A 23,358-nucleotide genomic window follows, 5' to 3' on the forward strand; every position below is an offset into this window, starting at 1 on the left:
ATAACTAGGAATTGATTGTGGCATAAACCAGGGTTTACCAACCCGGTGCCCTCCAGCTATGTTGTGACTGCAGCTTCCAAAATTCCCCAGCCAATCTAATCCTCCCTGGGAATTATGGAATTATAATCCAACACATCTGGAGGGTGCCAGGTTGGGGAATGCTGGTTTATGCCACAGTACATTCCTAATTCTCTAAGATGTCTGTCTTGGGAAATATGAATTAGAATTGGCAAGGCTAGGTCCTCACTTGATCATGGATTGCTTTGAAAATTTGGCCCTATAAGTTCAGAACTTGGATATGTTTTGATCAAGCAAAGGTTTTCTCTTGGCTTAAGACTCTGCTTTGTTGTCAGATCCTGGTTCTGGTGCTGGCATCGGGTGCTTTTAACACACAGTGCAAATTCTGCCTCTTATTGTGACTTGCTTTCAAGTACCCTGGCAATTCTCATTTTTTACTTCTATACATTTTAGGGTTTGTGTTGCCAGGTTCTAGCGTAGAAAAACCTTATCATTCTTGGTGCTTTCTTCTGAAGCCTGCTTTGCTCAAAACAATTGCCATGTGTTTTTTTCCCCCTCTTTCCCAGGATGGAAAATCACCACAGCCAAATAAACCACATGCAGAAACTGCATCTCCCTTGCAGATAAAGAAAAATATGGCAAATACATCCCCATGTTAAACTTGTGAGTGGGTGTGAAGAAATGAATCTCAGAATAACTGCCATATATCTCAGTTCCTCCAGATGCATTAGCTCCTTGTTCTCTGGTTCTGCACAACCAACACCCAGTATTTTCGATCAAAGATAGGCAATCCTCAACAGTATGGGAGAGAGGGTCTGGCAGACAGACAGGCACTGGCAGATGCTGACCCTGGTCTTGGTCTGACAGTAAAGGAAGTCAGGTAAAAGCTGGATATTATGCTGAGTGGGGTTGTTTTGTTATGCAGAGCTGAGCTCCCTCAATAAGTTTTAATGGCCAGGCCATTGATGGAAGTAATGGATGCACTGATGGGGAAAATGAACAGTTTGTGTTCTTAGCACATGGAAAGCAATGGACAGCCACCTGCACTGAATTGAAATTGGATCACCCATTGCAAGCCTGAAATCTGTTTGCAAGGACTAAGCTTAAAAGGCCAAACATCTAGATTTTTGTATGACAGGGATGATCTTATTTCCCTGAAAGCTTAGCACCAGTTTTATTTATTTTATCTCATATAACTAAAGGCGAAATTTCAGACCAGTTCAGAAGGAGATATGAGACATCAGATTGCTTTTAGAAATCCTAAAAGTATGTGCCATCTGTACGTAAGGGTGTCAGAAAAGTCAAGGCAGCAGCTATGACCGCTCAATCAACGCCCCGTAGCTTTTTTACATGCACTGTGCATGCAGCACATATTAAAAAGGGGTAGGACTGTGATCCTGCCGATGTGGCCACCGTCTTTCTTTTTCTGACCCCTCTGCAGACATCCTTTTTTTTAAAATTAAGAACTTTATTCAATTTCAACATAGTTACAACACAATATAAAAAATAAAGGAAAACAAGAAAAGATGGCTGAAGAGCAAAGAAGAAACCCTGCAGACATCCTGAAGCCATTCCATTGCCGGCCCTGAAGCCCTAGATGCCTCTCCTCCAAAATGTGTAGATGATCTTCAGGATCCCTGTGGCAGGGTTGGCAGAGGCTACACGGCTCACCAACCTGATTTTTTTTCCAAAATGGGGGTGGGGAGAGAGCTCATCTTGGCATGTTGTTGGAGAAAGGCAGCTCAGATGGGAAGCTGGCCATTTGGGTTACCATGGCTGCAGAGAGATATTTATTTATTTATTGCCTGTTCTGCAAGTCAGCATGGAGTAAACCTATGCAAATGAGTGCCTGCCACTTGACTGCGAGGAGGAAGTAATTAAAAGGAGCCAGGAAATTCCATAACCCCTTCAGTATCCAGAGATCTTCAGGGCGCCCACCAGGCCCTCTTTCCATTAACTCAGCACTGTGTTGCCACAGCTGTCAGGACAATGTGCAGCCAGACTCTTATCAAGTTGGATGAGCAATGACTAGGGGAGCCACAGGAGATGAAGACAGAGGCTTCAGTCTTAAAAACCAGACCCTGTGTCCGTCCCACCCTGTGTAACAGCTCCTGGACACGAGTAGCCAACAATAGCGAGATAAAGAATGGAAATTTGGGGGAATCATGGATTCCATCAGAACAGAATTGGTCAGACTCAACCACAGTAAGACAACATAGGCAGATCTTTGATTGCACGATTCCAAGATCTTGCAGGTAAGCGAGAGAACTGGACATATCACAAAATCATGAGTGATTTATTGAGATAAGGGGGATGAGGCTACAAAAAAAATGCAGCCACGGAACTATTTCAGATTTAGAACTAACATATTCCTGCTGACGCTCCAGTTTTCTTGTGAACTGGCTGCACCTGAACTTCCTTGAACTTCTGTGTGCCAGATTTCTGTCTTTGAGGTACAGCAGAGTGCTAGATGTGGATTGGGAAGGTCCAGATTCAAATCCCCGCTAGGCTGCGAAGCTTAGGGCCATCATATCTGGACTACAGAAAACTGAACTCTTTGCTGACATTTTTGTGGTCACCCATATGTTTGCAGCTGAAATCCAGTAGCCCTCACTGGGTGGTAAATGTTTGCTATCTCTCTTCCCTTCTCCATCTCTCTGTCTCTCTCAGCCCATCTATTTCAGAAGATTGTTATTGTTATTATTAGAATATTGGAGGAGTTTCTTGGGAGAAAGAAAAGGAATATAAATGGTAGAGCCTTCGTACTGGAACTCCCTTTCATGACAAACTTGTCTCATTGATAGTTCAAAAGTTGAAAAACTGTGATTTCCAACAGTTGGAAAATCATTGGCCACGGCTAGGTTCACAGAACACCTGACTCAACTAAATAGAATTTTTGTATTCATTTTACATACTGTATTATGCCCCTAGCAATCACATTACAACTTTGGGTGATGGCCTGGCTCACATATGTTAAGGCTGACCTTCCTAAAATGTGCTGAGCCAATTATCCAACCACATTTAAATCTGGTCTATGTTAAAATAACCCATGATTTGTTCCCTGGCCTTATGAGTTTGGGTCAGTGTAGTTTTCTTAGATCTCAATGAAAATCAACGTGAAAAGATCACATTTTGAGTAACATGAATGCCACTGATAGCAACATATAGCATCATTAACTCTCTGGCTGGGTTCACATATTGCAGTAAACTATGGTTAATTGAATTAATCACAATGGTTGAGCCTGCATAGCATGCCAGACTGAAACTAAGCAATCACAGTATGGCTTAGTAAAAGGCTTCTCGAACTTGGTGATATCAGGACCATCTAAAATGATACATAAATGAGTTATGAATCATTGGTTATGATTATGATCAATGAAGCCAATTATTTAATTGGAGATAGGGTTGGGCAGAAATAAATGTACCCCTTCCTAAAGATAGGTAACGTTCACCAAACTTTCTTGATTTGGGCCTGCTTTCATAAGTGCTACCGCTGGCCTGGGTATCTTTAGTTTGTGGTACTTATGAGCAGTCCTTGAAGTTCTGGCTGTCACAGTGCCCCTGCAGTCATGCATTCGCAATCCAGGTGCTTGGCAAATGGCCTGTATTTCCAACCATCGTAGTACTCCACAGTCACGTGATTGTGACTTTCCCTGCCGGCTTCTTACAAGCAAAGTCAATGGGGAAGCTGACAGGAAACTGCAAGTCAAGTTCATGTGAGGTCCTCACTTAACAACCCATGGTGATTCGCTTAACAACCCATGGTGATTCGCTTAACAATGGTAACCAGGGACTGCTAGAATTGTTGTCACTAAGCAGCACCTTCATGTGACATTGTGCTTTATGGCCGCGTCACTTAGCAAGCAACAGAAATTTCAGTCCCAATTGGTGTTGTTAAGTGAGGAATACCTGTATAATTCTTTCCAAGCACGATTCTCACAAAGTTCTCTTTAACAAGATTTATTGAGATACATAGGATGAGCTTACAAGGAATCCAACAATTGAACTCTTCAAATTTAGACTATATACAGTATATATATATACACACATTCATTTATTCCTGTGTATAGTAGGACAAGTTTTTCTGATTTTCTAACAGCTGTCTTCTAACTGGAGAACTGGCAAGACCTTTTGCTGGTAATGGATAAGCTTGCAGCTGACTGTGTATGTAACAGTCTCCTGAATCTTTATCAGTCTGGAAAAAACCATCTTTCAAAACCCACTCCTGGCTCTGCTCTAGAGCAGACATGAAGGCACAATGACTTCAGGAAGGAAGAAGAACATGTCAAGTTCTCAGATGGCCATAACACCTTGGCAAGTGCTTGATGCTGTGGCCCTTTGGAGAATCAGTGGGAAAGTGACCTTCTCTCTACTCAGGCCTGGGGTTCTGGCTGGTATTCAAATGGGAACCTGAAGTGTAGGTTGCCTGCTGCTTTCTTCTCCTGTCTCTGTAGTGCAAATACAAATCAGAAATTTATTTATTGTATTTATTTTTTTTATTTTCTATCCCACCTTTATTATTTTTATAAATGGTCTTCTGCAGTGGCTGAGGAATTCTGGGAGTTGAAGTCCACACATCTTAAAGTCTTCAAGGTTGAAAAACACTGGTGGTCTGCAGTAGGATTGCCGGTGCAACTTCAGGCTTGCAGGATCACCTAAAAAAGGAAAAGTTGGTGAGGGGGAGTCTGAATGACAAGCAAACCAGAGAGAGAGAAAGAGGACTTGGCCACCCTCTGTCCTTGAGAATGGATGAGAAGCCACCTTTACCAGTCCCACTTGTATTTCCTGGGGGTAAATCCCAAGGCAGCTCATGGAGCCCTTCTGAGGAGACCACTGGGGGTTGAAATCATTACTGGAACCAGTTATGGCCTAATTTAGACAACATTCTTGCACATGGTGTGTGTCTGCGTGTGTGTTTTTGAACTTTGCTGTTAAGCTGTCTTGTGAATCCTGATGGACAGACAAGCAGGGATTTTGTGTTTGCAAGCAGAGAAAGAGTGTTCATTTCTATGAGATACTGCATTGATTTCTTTCACTTTTGGGTGAGTGTGTGAGAGAGAGAGAGAGAGAGAGAATGAGAGAGAGGCCCATGTGCAAATGGAGTTCCATCTTTCATAAGCTGCCAACCTGATTTCACAGGGACTTCAAGACACCATCTCCCGAGTGTCCCTGGAGCATCCCGATGTTTGCAGTGCGCTAATGCTTGCATTGCATTTGTCCATTAGCAGATCTCTGGCCAGGATATCTCCAGGTCTACCATCTGTTAGATGTCTTCAGCACGGGGGCATCCTACTGTTTGTCCCCTTTCCCCACTTCTTCCCCCCCATGGTGGGGTGGAAGCTCCTTTTTTTAGACATAGGCTTCATTGTGCAGACTCTCAGACAATAAAAGCTGACCTGTCTAGCTTTGTGCAGTGCCTGCTCCGTGTGCTAGTTCCTTGGGGACCACCGTTGATGGACAGCCTGTGTCTGCTCCTGCTCTTCAGAGGGCTCTAGACTGGATTTGTTCATTGGCTTGTTGAAGAAAACCTCTTTTTGTCAGAATTTCATTTCCATATTGCTCATATGAGTAGTCACAAGGCTGGTTTAGAAGGCACATGTGCATGGCGGGGAGCAGTGCCATCTGTCTGGATCCCCTCCTCCCCATTCCTTTTGTTCAGTCTTGATGTTAGACAATAGATAATTTTTAAATGCGCATTTGCATCCACAGCGGGTCTCTGAAATACTCCAGACAAGGCATCCACTAAACAACAAACTGGATTAAATGCATGGTTTTCTAACCCAGCCTTTCTCCACCTTTTGACCCTGGAGGAACCCTTGAAATATTTTTCAGGCCTCGGGGAACCCCTGCACATTCAGGCTCAAATACAGACAAGTTACAAAATTATTCTATTTGTTTCATGTGTAGGCCTGGATATATACATTAACAGCGTTCTTAAACTAAGCATAAAGAATGAAACTGACCTCTTTAATGTGAAGTTGCCCGATTTTGAAATATTTTTTTTAATTAAATCGTGATCTCCCAGGGAACCCCTGGTGACCTCACGGAACCCGAGGGTTGCATGGAACCCTGGTTGAGAAACCCTGTTCTAGCCTGCCTATAGGTCATCTTCCTCCTTCACCTTCTCCTTCTGTTAGGTGAGTTCAGCCACTGTAGCTTACGAGCCATTGTTTAGAGCAGTGTTTCTGAACCTTGGCAACTTTCAGATGCATGGACTTCAACTCCCAGAACTGAGGCTGGCTGGGGAATTCTGGGAGTTGAAGTCCACACATCTGAAAGTTGCCAAGGTTCAGAAACCCTGGTCCAGTCATCTGGCTTGGAAAAGGGGCAGTCTTTACCAAAGAGGAGAGGAGGGGAGGGCAAGGGAGGAGGAGGAGAGGGGAAGGGAAGAGAGGGGAAGAGAGGGGAAGAGAAGGGGATTGTGAGTTAAATCTTTCAGAGGCATGATCATAGATGCAGGGAATTGCTTAAAATGCTTTAAAAATGGCTTGAAGCCTCTAAAAACTATCATACTGTTTGGCAGCACAATTTTGGGGTGCTCCAGGGTCATAAAAGTAGGGCTGGGGGAGCTGCAAACAGGCCAGTGGGTGATTGATTGCTCCTTCCTGTCTTGAGCTTTCATCTAGGAAGGAAAGCTGAGTAAGAGCTCACAGGAGCACCATTTAATTAAGAACGCGGCTAGATTGGAGAGGAAGGGCTATCCAGCGAAGGGCTGCCCAGTGGCATTCAGGAGCAGGTTCCAGACAGGCAGGGAAGAGCCCATGGCACACAGGCAGTGTTGACCAGGGGAATTCCCCACCACAAGATGGGGTGATAGCCACTGGCAGAAATGGCTCCAGGTCACTCCCTTCCTAAAGAGGCAAGCCAACAACAAGGGTGTCTGCAGGTTGTGGTCGAAAAAGTCAAGATGGTGGCTGTGATGGTGTGATCAAAGCACAGCACACAAACAAAACAAATAACACTTTGATTGCACCATCATGTCCACCACCTTGACTTTTTTGACCACACCCCAAGGATCCGTTAGGCTGCCACTCAAAAATTTTTTTTTTGACACAACACAGTTTATGTAGATCCCTGGGTAGATTTAATTTAGAGTGGAAAATGTCTTAAGCAAATGGCTCCTTTCATACCACGCAGCTGTTTAAGAAAACAATTTTCTCTGTGCCGGGATTGCACATTGATGTAAAGCCCTGGAGATTTCCTGGGCTGTTTTTTCAGACAACAGCCAAGACGCCTCTCTGCAACCAGGCTGCTTGTATTGTTTCTCCCTTCTAAGTTTTGAATAAGAGAAAACAGCACTGAAGACAGGAGAAAGGTTGCCCCACCTTCTAAGGAACTGGGGGTCCCAGGAGGGCTTAATAAAATAAATGCTGCTAAGAAATCTGTCAAAAACTGCAGCAATCAGCAAGTGTCTAGTCTTGCATTCATCCGTGGTTCATTCTGTTCCCACAATTGTCCCAGCACTTGAATCGTTCATGACAAGCACACAGGTTCACGGAAGTCCGGTGAAAACTGTTGCTCATCTTGGTAACTGAAATAGGGCACTGCATTCCAAAACACCATTTGCTGCAACAGTAACAGTCAGCTGCACACGTTGGTGGAAAACATAGACTTTATTGGCATTAAAATCCATGGGTGCTTTGACATCAAGAGGTTTGAGCACCTAAGGGGAAGCCCTAATGTGTTACAGGTAGTCCTCACTTAATGACCATTTGTTTAGTGATGGTTCAGACTTACAACGGTGCTGGAAAAAACAACTTACAACCAGTCCTCATACTTACAACCATTGCAGTGGCCCTGTGGTCACAGGATCACGGTTTGGGCGCTTGGCAACCGGTTTGCATTTACGACCGTCTCAGTGACCCATGGTCACGTGATCGCCATTTTCAGCCTCCCCGGCCAGCTTCTGGCAAGCAAAATTGATGGGGAACTGCATGATTCACTTAATGACCACTGCAAAAAATGTCATCAAATTGGGTCAATTTGCTTAATGACTGCTTCGCTTAGCAACCAAGTCCCAATTGTGGTTGTTATGCAAGGACTACCTGTAGTATGTTTTTGTAGTTTTACGCTTTCCTTCTTTTCCTTTTTCACAATAATACCAAATCGTGGTCCCTGGTTGGATGACAAATCCTCAAAGCCTTGTCTGATTCCTTCCTTCCTTCCTTCCTTCCGAGCTGATATGACACACCCATTACAAAGGGACTTTAAATGGTATTACAGCATGGATCTGATACAGCAATCACATTAAAAACAAACATACCGAAGACATAATGCTTTCCGGCTACGCCTATTTGATTTGAAGAAAACAAAGCAGGAATTTTTTTCCCCCTGGCCCTGATTGGTTTGCTTGTTTGCAAGACTGGCACTTTCTTGTTCCTAGTTTTTTAACAAATGGCATTTAAAATAAATCCTGGCTTATGTGTGAATGCAGCTGTTAAGTTCACTGAAATGTGGAGCTGGAATTGCTTCGGGGAGTGGGAAATTGCTAGGCTCTTATTATCAGTTACTGTATGCCAGTACTCTATGCTGTAACATTTTGTTGCAGGTCACATTTATTGTTGTATTATATAGCATTATCTGATTGCACCAACAGCATTTTGCAAATGAGCAAAAATGTCCTCACTCACAGGACATCTACAACTTTATAGTGCAGCTATCCCCAACCTGGTCACGTCCAAATTGTGTTGGATTACAATTCCCATCCCCTTCACCCTGCATGACCACTGAGGCCCAACACAGCCTCGGCATAATCCTGCCATGGGATTGGGCCACGCTGAGCACACTCCGACTCTCCTCCTAACACAAATTGCTTAAGCACAAACTCCTTCTGCTGTTTAGCAGTTAATTACTCCAGCAGTCCCTGTCTGGGTGATTTAATTAATAAGATGCACACTGCCTGCATTTTATTGTTTGGCTGTTATGTTTTTATATTGGTTAATTATGTGGAAAGGCAGCTACCTTGCCAGGGTACCCTAGCAAAGGAAGGAGCTGGTCTCCTGGGTTTCGCTCTGGCAGCAAAGCTAATGAAACTGAATAAAGCTGCAGGCAGAGCTGGTATTTCAGCACTGATCATACCCCCACTTTGGAGTGGGCAAAGGGACTAACAAGGACACCCCAGCCGAATCATTTCCCTGAGGATAAGAAGCGGGGTGTGAAGAAATGGGCCTTCCCCTTCCTCTCAAAGATGGGACATCACTTTCTCTTCTGTTGCAGACCCCATTTCATCTGGCTCGTCTGGGGACAGGAAACTTGAGGCTTTGGGGCTTCCTTCCTTCATTTATTTAATTTATATGCTGCCCAAAACAAAAACAGAACAAAGATGGCAGAGATAACAAACCTGGAGGGGAACAAAGAAAAAGAAAAGGGGTGTCAGTCATCCTCACCAAAGGCCTGGGCGAAGAGCCATGTCTTCGGGCCCTTCAAAACATCAGTAGGGTGGTAGCCATTCGAATCTTGGGGGGAACCTCGTTCCAGAGGGCAAGTGGTGCTACAGAGAAGGCACGCTTCCGGGACCCCGATAGGTGGCGTTGTTTAATCAAAGTATTATCATATGCATTATTATTATTACTACTACTACGGTTGGTCACACAGCCAGATGTTTAGACTGGATTTGGTATTTTTTTCCACCTATTGAGTCCTTCCCAAGGACCTGGGTTGGGCAGATGCTGTTGTTTAATAATATTAATGGTATCGTTGCTAGATGTCAGCTGTTCCAAGTAAAGCTGCCTTTGCAATTGACTGATTTTGTCAATGCTGATGGTGTTCAAGTGGTGCTCCAGATGTTTTGGAATTGCACCCAATAGATAGTAATCTATGGGTACTATCTTTGCTTTGTTTTGCCACAGGTGTTCTATTTGCAGGTCTTTATATTTTGTGATTTTTCTCCAGTTTTTTCTCTTCTATCATTATCTATCATAAGCCTCCCTTTTGCACTTCCCAAAGCCACCTCTGAAGGGTTGCTAAAAAAAGCACCACTTGAACACCATCAGCATATCACTCCCATTAGAATTATGCAGCAGCCTTCTCCTCCACGTACGAATACTCCAAACTAGTTATGTTCCCTTGGGTGTTATTTCTTGGTAACGCGAAAAAGCTCCCAGGAAGCTGCAATGCTTCAGCCTATCTAGGTGGCACTGTCATTTCTGATCAACATCAAACTCCCTGCCTTTTTCACTCATTTGTCTGGAGCTGCAAGGGACATTCCCACCCACCCCCCTTTAAAGCCCCGCTACTGGGTGATGATTAACAAAGAGGCTCTTTCACTACATCCTTATTTCCCTTTGGATGCTTTCTTATCGAGAAAAGGCAAGAGAAACATCAGTGGATGCCCTGTAGCTGTAAGGATAGGACAGGATGTAATTCTTCCTTAAGAAACAAACATCTGTTCTTTGCAAGGGGAATTGCCAGTGGGGCCCAAAGCCCCCCAGCATGCACTGGAACTCAAAAAAGACTTACCCATAATTTAAGAACCCACAAACCCAATTCTGCTCTAGTCACATACCCCAGGAGACCCACTCTTGCTCTTCAACGATCAACACAAGCAGCAATCATCATCATCATCATCATCATCATCTATCTTGCCTTCAATAGATCTTTTTCCATACCTTGAGAATGGTTCTCATCTAATCTTCATTGGTCCAACCTTATTTTGAATGCTGTGTCCCATTCTGGACAGAACTTTCAAACAGATTCAGACAAACAGAAACAGGTTTAAAGGCAACGAGACCCCTGGAAACTAACTCTTAAAGATAGAGGGTCCTTGGTACATTTAGTTAAGATTGGGGGTAAATGTATGATCTTCAAGTATCTGAAAGAGGTGTCATACACAAGGCAGCCATATGCTGCTTCTTACCGTGCTGGAGTGTAGAATATCCTTGAAGTTATAGGAAGGCAGATTCCAGGTGAATGTTAAGGCAAATGTCCTAATAACAAAAACAGTTCGACAGTGGAACCAGCCATTGGGCATGAGCAACTGAATAATCCCATTGTGTGATCCTAACCATGGTTCACACTTTAACGTACTGTCTGAACTAAACCAGCTGTGGTTTACTCAATAAGTCAGCAGTAAACAAACTATGGCAAGAAACCATATGTAAACTCAGGGCACTAAAACAGAGACCCTTTCTACCTAATTTCTAGACATAAGGGCATCACACGTGAGGCAGAATTGCTAGAGAGACAAAAGCAATAGTCATAATAATTTTATCCCACCTTCTTAATATATAACTCAAGCACCGAACATGCCCTATAAATCCTGGGAGCCGAGAGAAAATAGTTGCAAGAGTGCACAAGTTCTCCCCATGCCAAAAAGAAAAAAAAAAGATGGATTTCCCGCACAAATCGGTGGCCCAATTTGGCTGCAGCTCATAAACAAGTATAAATTAAGAAAAGATGGTTCATGCCCATAAGCTAACAGGACAGACAACTTACTTTGCTACGCAGAAAACAGATTCAGCCCCACGGATGTTTCATTCAGTTCACTGTCGATCTAATCATGTCAAGTTGGGTTGAATTAGATAGCGATTGAAAAAGCAACTGTTTTTCAGCAAGAAATCTGGAGCTATGTCTCCTTTGTATCTTTACATTCTCAAGAGAAGCATAATTTCCAAAGCTGGTGTTGTGAGAACAAACATACACCGGCATATGTGTTTGTATGTGTTCTGTCAAATAAGCCTTTTCTTTTCTAAAAAGATATTTCAAAACATTCTCAAAGAAGTTTCCCACCCTTTCCGTAATTGAAAGAGCAAAGGCAGTTTACTCAAAAAGAACCAAAATGAATGAATACAACCACTATCTCTCATCGCTGTTATCAATTAATCATTCTCTGAATGGGTTATGCTGGGTTATACTCACTGTTGAGCAGACAAGTGATTCTGCAATTCAGTTTAAGCTATCCCTTGAGTGAAAAAAATCCAGTAAAAACAATCTTAATTAGATCTGTATGAAATATCACCAGCATACTTCTACCCACTGTAAGTTATTTTGTATAGTAACTTCGCCGCATCCCGCCCTGTCTTCTGCCCCTGGACCATTATATATTGGCAAAAGGCGCATATGTCAATAAATTCCACCTTCAGTTTTACAAGGCATTTCATTTTTTAATATAAAAATGACATATGAATCTTAGGGAAGCGCAATATTAAATGCTTCTTCCCCCACTTTACAATGGTCAAAACGATTTAAAAAATGAGCATGTTTTGAAGCTAAAATAAAGAATCCGTACATCCATCAAACATAATGGATCTGGACTGCCGTGTGTTTCAGGCGTCTGTAAAGATGGGTCAAGAATTCAAGGAGGGATCTTGCAGCTGATTATTTAACGCTGCCTAGGAAACATTACTGTTGCAGTCTCTTCATGGACCTTCTTTTTGTGTGTGTGTAGAGCAATTCAAATTGGTTGGAAGCAATCCAGTTCTGCAAATCTTCAGAATTAATCCATGGCCCTCTTCTGCTCCTCCTCACTGGATCTCTCCCATATACAGTCTTTTGTCACTAGACGCAGAAAGTACTGATGGAAAGGAATACAATGGTTAAAGTACTGATGGTTAAAGGAAAATGAAAGGTTGCATTTTAATCATTCTGGGCTCGTGTTTTCCCACCTTAAATATCTTGTGTTTAAGGTACTTCTTTAAATATCTGTAGCATAAGCATCAAGGCACAACTAACAGAGCTATGAACCAGGGGGACGGCAGGGAAGATGGGCTCCCTCAGGGTATCTTAACTGACTATTAAAAAGGACAATTTTGAAAAATCAGTATGTATTTTCAAGTTTACTGGCCATGCATAGGAAGGACTTACTTATTGGTTCTTCTGGATGAAACGCCACTTCGTTTATTGAACCCGCGTGGCCCGGCAGTTTGTAGAGGATTCTTCTGGAGGTCGTATCCCACACATAAACAAACCTGTGTATGACAACAAAACAGAAATAAAAGCCTCCCCACATGTAAGAGATCAATTCCCTTTTAACTGAATCTCAAAGAATACACAACACAGAAACTGCTGCGTACGTACTGTAGAGAAATGCTGTTTTATCCACATTAAACAGCAGTATAGAATCCTTTTTAAAAAAAATGTTAAGATCTGCATTTTAGTATTAATTTGCCATGTTAGTAGAAAGTTAAGCTGTTTCCAGGATGACCCTAACCTGCTGAACTCAGAAGTTGACTTCCGGCCAGTGAATTACAGCTACTTAACACAATCCTGTGTAATTGGAGTTGGAATCAAAGAATCTAAATGTCCTGCTGCAAGATTGTTGCAGGTATATGGGTTGTTATGCATTTTATGTCCTGCAGATCAAAACATAATCATGTGCATTATAATCAAAAGGACGGGCCACGGTGGCTCAGTGGTTAAGACGCTGAGTCAGAGGCCCATTAAGGTCAGCAGCTCAGCAGTTCGAAACCCGAGAGCCTGAGCCGTGTGACGGAATGAGCTCCCGTCAACTTGTCCCCTGCTAACCTAGCAGTTCGAAAGCATGCAAATGCAAGTAGATGAATAGGTACCACTTCCGAAGGAAAATAACAAGGACATGAAAGGAGCCCCCTCGGGTGTCCCCCGGGCAACAGTGACATCACCGGCAAATCCTTTCAATACAGAAGCGCCCTTGGTAGGTGCTTCTGGCACACACACACAAATTAAAAGGAAGGTTACTGTGTAACTTTTTGTAAATAAGCAACTGAGTCTTTTCAAATAAGAGCAACCCATACACGTTTACTAACAAAATGTTTCAGTAATTTTCTTTTCTAGTATGGTCTGCTACTTTAGCAATTGTGCTACTGTGTAAATTACAAAAAAAAAAATCTGTTATAGGGTACAAATGAGGCAATGTGCCAAGTGCAACACTGCAAAAAAAATGAATGGGGCAGAGACAAAGAAAGGGACAGAGCCAAGATAAAACCCGAAATGCAAGTCTACTTAATGAAATCCATAGATGATTATTCACCACCTATTTAAATTGTTTTCCCTTCTGTCACATTAAACTTTACAGTTTGGTAGGAAGGGGCTTGAGAGGCTACCTGCAAGGACTTGTCAGGGCCACATGTAGCCCTGTACCTAAAGGCTGAGTTCATCGTGGCTAGTAGGAGATTCTGCAATTAAGTTCCCTTTTTTTATTGATTCATTAATGCAGAAAAAATATGAGATCAAACTCATCTGCAAACCACGAGACTCTTTCCAAGCTAAACTGCCAATTCCAAGCTAATGAAGTAGGCTAAAACATTTATCCTAAGTTGCCTAGAGTTACCCTGGTGATTGAGGTAGCATAGAAGTTGATAAATACATAAATATATTCATACTCTACCATCACATCTAGCCAAGTCACTACAAATTATTTTAGAGAACACACTAACTGCAACTACACAAATTTTGGATCGCAGAATGTTATGGACAGATTCCAGTAGTTTCTGAAACATTCTCAACAGATCCCAAACTGCTGTGAGGCATCTACACCAGCTCAAAATCAGTAAGGCCACAAAAGTCGTTCTATAAGCAATCTTGCTTTCTCCTGTTGGGCTGGTGACAGTAAGCAAGACCTCAATTTGGATATGCTGTTTCTAAGAAGGCCTGATGCCTGCACTCACGATCTTTCGATATCAGCAAAGACCATTTAATCTTACCTGTTGCTTTTAAATGCTAACTCAGTTTACTGTTTTTATCATCTTTGCAGTTTATTCAATTTTTTATCATCTTTGCAGTATATTCAATTTTTTACTCTCAGCTGCTGAAGAGCCTTTCACTTTAATTATCACTGTTAACTGCCCTGCTAGGTTTTTTTTTTTTTTAAAGATCCTGCCTATACAGCAGAAAATTACAGACAGACAAGGTGCAATTGATTGGTAGAAGGGGTTCCTAAAATTAGCCCTGCACTGATGTACATGGAATCTTATATTTATTTTCCTCCCCTAAATTAAAAATAGCAATGAGGGCCCAAAACAGGTTGTAGTATCAGTGAGTATTTTTCTCAACTCTAGTCTCAGCCATAAGTGTAAATGTGACAGAAGGGAAAATATACAGGCATCTTATAGGTTTTTATAAGTATTCTTCTATGGTAACTCTCCACAGTGACCAAAAGGTTAAATCATGGATGTGATGAACCTGGTCTTTAGTTACTCAGAGTCTGCTAATAAAAATACTACAATACCTATCACTACAATATACTGGAAGGATGCTAAATCCTGACAATGGATTTATTGATGTCATGCCTAGTTTAGCTCTAACTTTTAGAGCTGAGGGTTAACAAGTGCGTGTGAAAGTGATTCATGATTTTACTTATTCATTCCATGAACTGGAATCCTGCTGCAATCCAGCAACTCTTGGCAGGTTACCTGATGTAATATAGAAAACTTTAAAACATCCATAAGAAGTCAACAAATTGGTTGAAAACCAAATAAAGAAAACCACAAAAGCCAAGTAACTGAATAAAATATAGAAAAAAAATAAAGGTGGCCACTATAACTGAGACTGGCCAGAGCACTCTCTGGAACAGCTCAGTTTTAAGCATCCTCCTGAATGTCAACAAGAGGGGGGCTTTTAAATGTTAAAAGGTTGAACCAGCAGATTTTTACCTGTCTGCAGATCCAGCAGCTATTTTACTTCCATCTGATGACCAGGAGCATCGCAGAAGGTTCTAACAAACAAACAAAAACCATGGTCCAATTCCAGGCATATTTCATGTTTTTTTTTTCTTTTGAAACGAAATCTACCAGGGCTTCCGACATTAGCAATACTTCAGGAATGGTTTTCCTGTGAAACCTTAGTTTGCAGTTATACAGTATAGCATATTTGATTGCCAGAACTATCAGCATCTTGTTATCTTACACGAAATAGATGGTGAATGTCAAGATAGTTAATTTATAGACAATTACAACTGCATTGGGGGGAAGGAAGATCTTTTGCAGCAGCTCTAATTGGAATTTCACCCCACACATTAATCTTCAACACAGGCCTTGTGTTGAAGAGTTTGCAGCAATTCTGAATTTTAAAAGCCATTTATTCATCAATCAACTTTCAAGTACCAGTCATAAACAAGCAATGTTTCAGCTAGCACTTCACTTACCTTCTCAAAATTATGCACGTTCCCTTGGAGTATCTTCACACATCTCTCTTTGGGGGCAAAGGGTCGAACATCCCAGATACGAACTAGAACAAAGTCAAACCAACATGTAGCAACCAGAGCTAATTATTTAGATATTGGCTCACAATGCAGTTTAATTGCCAGCCAGCTGCTAAACTGTAATTTTAATGCAATAACAATAACATCAACCAAAATTACAACATCTAGATCATCATCCCAATTTTCCCTGACAGCCAAGATTAAGGGTCCCTGTGAGGAAATCTTAAGGCCAAGTACTCAAATCTAACACTAGAGCCGAATTTAATCCGTTCTCTGATTTGCCCATTCTTATTTGTAGGAAACGTTCAATCAAAGATGTCATGAGCACTGATGGTGAGCAGGAGGGGGCCCCTATCCAGGGGGGAAAATGCATGCGTAATGCTGAGGAGTTGAGCAGCCATTCAAAGAGACACAGAACAGACCCGCCTTGACTTTTGGGGTTTATCTGTCTGGGTTTTTCCCACGCTTCTTCAGTTTGTTAGGATTTTCTGTCTAATGTAGCAGTAATAAAACACTAGAGACCTATTCCTCGTCTCAGCGTGGTTTCCTGACTGTTAGGACAGAAGGTAATTTAAAACTGCTTCTCCTTTGAGCCAAGAAGTCGCATAGCAAACTTTGCAGGGTTATCTCTTTTTAACTGCTCTTTATTTTTTCCTTTTGTTCCTTGGATACCATCAGAAAGTTCCCCCTCAATTCTATCTCTCATTCTTAATTTTTGTCCACAGACCATTGTTGCCTTTAAACCATGGGTGCTGTTGGTCTGGCTACTTAGCATGGCTATGTTATTATACATGCAGCACCCACGTTTCTAACCAAAATTGGCTAAGATGATAAGAATGGCATAGAAAATTCAGTTGCCCAGAAAACAGTGTATCTGCAAATCAGCTTCTGATAGTTAGATTACCTGCTATTACTCCAGTAGCTCCAAAGGAGGAAATAAGAATACACCCAGTATAAAGACGCAGTAGCTTCAGGTTATATGAGTGAAACACTGTCCTTTGTTCTGGTACTTTGTAACTCAAAGCCTAGGAACCTCTTCCTAAGTGCTGGTTTTTCCCCCAGGCACTGAGACAGTAAGGTTGAAGCCCAGGAATTGTATTGTTGAATGGATGGTGATGATAGATGAGGTGCCTGTTTTTTCTTGTTTTTACTATTTGTGGTTTTATTATTGTTGTAAACACAACTCTGGGCAGCTCACAAGACGGGCAGCCTTATAAACCTTTTAAATAAATAAATGTACAACATTTTCCTATGCTTGCCACTAATGAGCAACTGCTGAGCATACCATGCCTGGAGGACAGAGCATAAGAAAGAAGTAATTACCTGCATTGTCCATCGCATTGGAAAGCAAGTAAGAGCCCTCTGCGCTTAGGCTGAGACCCGTAACAGAATCCGCATGTCCTCTCATTGTGTAAGTTAGCTTGTTCTGACGAAGGTCCCATACCTTTAAGAAATGTGAACACAGGCATTTCACACTTGAAAGACATCCCAGAAATGAAGAAGTAGTGACCATAACGAAAATGAGACCTTAAAAGTGTCACATTAAGTTGTAGTAAAAAGAGCCTCGCCTACACCGATGTTCCAGACACAGGGATTTCCTTCCAACATTATTTTGGATTAAAGTTTACTTTTGAAAGGGAAAACCAACAGAAATAATTGGTTCTATTTAAAAAAATCACATGTTTAGGAACAAAATCCAAAACACAGTTTTAGAGGTGTGAAAAGTGATGCTCCCGCACAGAACATTATTCATGGCCTACATATGGGGCACCTAGCCAAACCTATTTCTATTCCTGCTGTTAGAAAAAACTTGAAATAACAGAGAGACCTAGCACCACCTACTTAACCTCACAAAAGAATTTACATTTCAAGTGCCAGAGGAAATTAGAAAGCCCCCATACCATCTATGCCTTTAACACATTTTTCCTGGTGCTGCCGGTTTTATTTTACAGTCATAAATGAAAGAGGGGGAAAAAATCAGTTTTCAGATCTATGGGGCTTGACTTACTGGGCCAAGTCAACTGACCTTGATATCATTGTCAATACCACCAGATATTATCTGATCACTAGTATCATTGAAGGTCACAGCTAATACTTGATAGGTGTTCTGAAAAGTCTGAACAGCCGCTTTCTTCCTGATGTCCCAGAGCTGAGAAGGAAAAAAAAAGGTTTTGTTTTATACATAAACATGCTAAGTGCACTACACCAACTGGCTCTCACTATTATTCTGCAAGAGTATAATAACAATTCTGACCTTCACTGTCCCATCATCACTGCCTGTACAGACCAGCTGAGGTCCACGTCTTGCTGGATAGCAGGAGTTGACAAATGAAGTGTGTCCTTTCAGTCTTTTCACTCTCTCTCCTGTCTCACTATCCCATACTGCTACTGTTTTATCCGTGGAGGCGGAGAACAGCATGCTGAGAAAGAAGGCAATGGTTATGAATCTTATAAAGCTGGTGCTTCTCAAGGCTTAAAGTTATTTATCACATTAAAAAAAATTGCCCATTAGGTAAGAGAAAAATACTAGAGAGGAACACAAAAATCTTTGGGGACTCACCTTAATATTGCCTGTAGTATTAGAAGGAAAAGGCAGTCATGTATCTTTTGCTACAATTGCTCAAAATTGTAGGTAACCATGCAACAAGCAACTGTTACACAAGAGATGATGGGTAGGAAGTAAAGCCTAACAACTGAAAACTTTGGGAATATAATCTCTTATGTAGCACTCTTTTACCGTAGGAGTTTATGAAGAACGCGTTTCGAGCTCTTCATGCTTGAGATGTAATAAATTTTTCCTTATATGCTTTTGGCTTGTCTTTATAGTAGTCATGTTTTAAGCTGATATTCAAAGCATTATTAATATAATTTTGAGAACAGAAATCAGGTTTAAAGATGTTAAGATGAATTATCCAAGTTGAATGGAAACTTGGTATTTATTGCCCTATGAACAACTTTGGATTTAAGAGTTAGTCTGGCTTAAAATCCGTATTGAAAATATGTACTTTCTTTCAGCCTTTGAACTGGCTGTTTATCAACCCAATGTAAACAATGAAGAACATGATTTGCTATGAGCATGGTTTAATTTGTTTAAAAACTGAGTCACTTATTGCAAAACATGTGTGTGTGGGGATTGTAATGTACATACATGTGCTTTTTTAGTTTCTTTTCTGTTTTTTTTAATATATATTGTTTTGTATTTTCTCTTTTTTTCTAGCTATTTGTAGATTAAAGTAACAAAGAATTTTTTTAAAAAAATTCAAGGATCTGTTTCAAAGGAAACAGGAAAAGCAACAGCGAATCACGGAAACAGTAAAACACAGCCTATAACTACGAAGTGAAGCTAGATTTCTGCTTTCCTATTGAGTTTTCTTAGCCAAATCACGGAGTTGATTACTTACACGTTTTCAAAAGTTGTGAAATATTTCGACATATTCTACAAAACGTAAAAAAAGAAAAATATTAAACACCAACCTGCCATCAGTGTTGTAATGTAATTCCATAACTGCTCCGCTATGGCCCTTCAGAGTGGCATAATTATCACAGTCACCATATACATTCCATAGGACTGCAATGAGAGGGAGGATCAAGCCTAAGCATAGTATTTCCCCTGAAAAGCTGGACCATATCAAACAACCATTTCAAATCAAAGGCTTTTAAGACACACAGTCTGTGGTTAGGCAGGTATTATCACACGTCAGAGTACAAGTATTGAAAATGCTGTTAACACCTGTACCAAGCTGACATATTTAGCAACAGATGAAAGCACAGAGAAAGTAAAATTTTGGTTAATCTAACAAATGAAAAAGGTCAAGTGTTCTTTTGTAAATGACAAAAAAGAAGGGTCTGCTAAAAACTACTGATGGTACAAATCATCTCAGAAGAGGCATGTGTCTATTTATTCTCACTAGAACAGAGTGGCTCTTCTAAGAAAACAATTTATAACTTAATCTGCAACTTTAACAAGCCTATTACATTTTAAAAAAAATCATAGTATCGACTTACGTATCAGCCTGTCAAACCCAGCTGAGGCTAAGGTGGCTCCATTAGGATGAAACTTGCAACAATAAACCTCTCCTTCATGCCCAGAAAGTAACATTATGGGTGCTTGCAAGGAGGAACATCTTGGAGGGCCCTAAAATAGAAGGGAAATGCAACACGTCCAAAAAAGATATAAATAAGCCTGAACTGCTGACAGAAAAAAAATTAAGTCAGGAAGAAGATTGATCTATATATTTTGAAATGGCTCAGAGATCTCTTACTTAATGCTAAGAAAACAAGATAAATATTGTAGCCATTAGAAAATGCAAACATTCAGCTATGGCTAAAGTTGTAGCAGAAGCTGCAGGTCCAACACATCTGGAGACAATGAATTAGGGAAGACTGCATTAAAAAAATCTGAACACATTTATTAATACCAACATCTCTGCATCACACAGAAAAAGCTCAAAAGCAGTTCTTTCATTTCAGAGAATAAGATACAGAATAAAAACATGACTTTCAGGAAGGCAGATTCCAATGGAATATTAGGGGGAAAAAAGCTTTTAAAGAATAAAAGCAGTTTGACTGTGAAACCAATTAATTAGAGAGATTGTGAGCTTCCTTTCATGAGATGCATTCCAGCAGAGGCCAGACAGCCACCCATCTAGAATGCTTGAATTTGGATTCCTGCAGCGAACAGAACAGTGTTTCTGTTAAAGACACAATGACTTTCTAGGAGTGCTGAATCTCTAAATCTTAAATATAAGAAATGGCTCTACCCAGTGCCAACATTATATCAAACTGAGGGACCCATTCTGGGGAAAGCCTTAACGTCACCAGATGGAAACCCTTTTCCCACACACTGTCATATTTGGAATAGAATACTTTATTGTATTCTATTATACAGAATACATATATTGTATTTTATTATACAGAATACAATATATATATTCATATTGATTCATTCTTTTTATCAGAAGTGATGAAAAATAACTGCAAAATAACTTAAAATGGAATCTAGACCTTTCACTGTTTTTTTAACCGTTTGCTTATATTATCCACCGTGCTTTTAATGCGTGCATTAACATCCTAAATAAATAAATAAATAAATACACCTCACACGCAGGAAGTTGAACAGTGACATTTGGGAAAGAGCAACAAATACACGTGTAAACCGGTTAGCATGTTTAATAGAGGAATGAGGTTAAGGAGAGTCATCGTTCGGAGTCGGGAGGCATACAAGTTTAATACACTGTTGTTATTTTTATATCTTCCACCAAAAAATGCAGCAGCTGGGTAACCTAATTTTAAGAAAAAAATAAAGTTGAAAATAATGCAAAATAAAATTCTAAAACGGCTAGCAGAAAGACATAAGAATTAGGAAATACCGTTTAATTAAACGATTATGGGAAAAGCCACCCCCCCCCCACGAAACTCACCGCCTGCAGCAAGGCGCCCGGAGGCGGCTGCCCAGCCCCGGGACCCGGCCCCAAGATGAGATCATGGCGGGGTTTCTTAGCGGCAGACGCCGCCGCCGCCGCCGCCACCAAAGCCATATCCGGCCCGGGAGCCTTCCGTTTCTGCGGGTCGATCATCGTCTCCCTCACCGCCGCCGAGAGGAGCCGATAGAGCCGAGGCCACGCCCTCCTCGTCCCCATTGGCGCCTTCATGCAAAGCGCACACCCCCTTCCCGACGCCGGTTGGTGGAAGACGCTGGAGAAGAGGGAGGGCCATGACATAGACGATGAGGACACATACTTAACACGGAGCACTCTGAATGGTCGAGACTCTCGCTCGACCCTAGGTTCATTCTGTCTCCCCATTGGCTGAAAGTGGGAAGAAGGCCGCTGGAATCTGAGGGCGGCGGATAAGGGAGACGGCGGTTGCGTTGGAGGCTGGATCCGTATCCTGACGGCGGTAAGATGCGAGTCGGGGCAAGACGGAAGGGGGAGGCTGTTTCAGGCTGGCTCCTTCTCTAGGGGATGGGCTACAATGCCCGTCATTTTGTCCTCACGGTTTTTCTGGTGGGGTGATGGTAGTTGTAGTCCAATAGTGAACCAGAAACTGGTATGAAGGACGGCTCCCATCATCCGCTGCCGGGGGAGCGGGTTGAGCAGCAAGGTAAACGTTGACTGGAATGGAAAAGAAGAGCTTGGACCCCGCCATTCGGGAGCCGTGTCGGATTCAGAGCGTTTTTTCACCTGGTTCTGGGATCCGATCGAGTTTTGGGAAAGCTCTTAAAATACTTTTTTCATGGCTTCCAATGAAGTGGGTTTAACTAATCCTCACCTGTCATTTTTAATGTATAGATTTATTCAATTATAATAATTATAATATATTATTAGGTAAGGCTCCTTTTACTGTAGTGTAAAGGCTTTTTAGCCTTTACTTTTAAAGACTGCCACGTTACTGTTTCAGTTTTTGCTGTATTTTGCGTCTGTCCTCTGCTTTGTTAGGAGCACAAATTATTATTATTTATTATTATTAAATTTTTTATCCAGCCTTTTTTACATATAACTCAAGGTTATATTGAGTTATATGTAAAAAAAGCTGGATAATTTTTTATCCAGCGAACATACCTAATATGCCTTCCTCCTCCTATTTTCCCCACAACAACAACCCTGTGAGGTGGGTTGGGCTGAGTGAGGGACTGGCCCAAGGTCACCCAGCCAGCTTTCATGCCTAAGGGAGGCCCAGAACTCACCCTCTCCTGGTTTCTAGGCCAGCACCTTAACCAAACTGGCTCTCTAAATAAACACAGCTATTCCTTGGCTTGGTGAGCTTTACTCACAACTTTGTGTGTATGGTTTTGCTTACATCTGACAGGTGAACTCCACTGAATTCACTTCCTCCTGCCTGGCTCACAGCCATATCTTCCTAAGTCCCACTAATCAGGCAATAAGTCCAGATCATGATGATGATATTTGGTCAACTCAGTGATCAGTGATCCACTCACAGGGACATACTTCTTGGGGATTAAATTTTCATCATGGTTGCACTAATTTGGGATGGAGGCCAGCTGACATTCAGTCTTATTTCTCAGGAGATGTGAGATTTTAATGTGGACTTCCAATTTCTTGCAATTCATTATTTTTCAGTGTGGGTCTGTTGCACCTGGGGTTCTTTAGACCATAAGTATATCCCCAGGCTTGAAGCTGGACCCCCCCAGTGCAGGAAAGGTGTGATAACTGAGACCAAATTGGATTTCTGCAAACCTTTGTTTAGGACTTTGATGAAATATCACC

General features: G+C 41.6%; 2 protein-coding genes across 3 annotated transcripts in view; one reads left to right on the top strand and one right to left on the bottom strand.

The window, feature by feature from the left end:
* Positions 1-23,358, top strand: part of ZCCHC17 (zinc finger CCHC-type containing 17) — a 118,839-nt gene that overhangs the window by 89,118 nt on the left and 6,363 nt on the right. The window contains exon 1 of one of the 2 annotated variants that reach the window (XM_063312051.1): positions 21,948-22,030. The exons of the other annotated variant lie outside the window; for it this stretch is intronic. The gene's annotated coding sequence lies outside the window, so the exon portion shown is untranslated. Of the gene's footprint in view, positions 1-21,947; positions 22,031-23,358 lie in introns of those variants that run through there. 2 annotated transcript variants of the gene reach the window in all.
* On the bottom strand, positions 12,397-21,743 carry SNRNP40 (small nuclear ribonucleoprotein U5 subunit 40). The gene is made up of 10 exons (XM_063312054.1): positions 21,553-21,743; positions 20,138-20,267; positions 19,607-19,700; positions 18,387-18,552; positions 18,159-18,281; positions 17,456-17,576; positions 16,076-16,158; positions 15,585-15,646; positions 12,820-12,923; positions 12,397-12,529 (listed from the first exon to the last, which is right to left on the bottom strand). The coding sequence occupies exons 1-10, from the start codon at positions 21,706-21,708 to the stop codon at positions 12,480-12,482; spliced, it is 1,089 nt and encodes a 362-aa protein (XP_063168124.1). The 5' UTR covers positions 21,709-21,743; the 3' UTR covers positions 12,397-12,479.

The sequence above is a fragment of the Candoia aspera genome, chromosome 10 (genome assembly GCF_035149785.1).
Source record: "Candoia aspera isolate rCanAsp1 chromosome 10, rCanAsp1.hap2, whole genome shotgun sequence".
Classification (NCBI taxonomy): Eukaryota; Metazoa; Chordata; class Lepidosauria; order Squamata; family Boidae; genus Candoia; species Candoia aspera.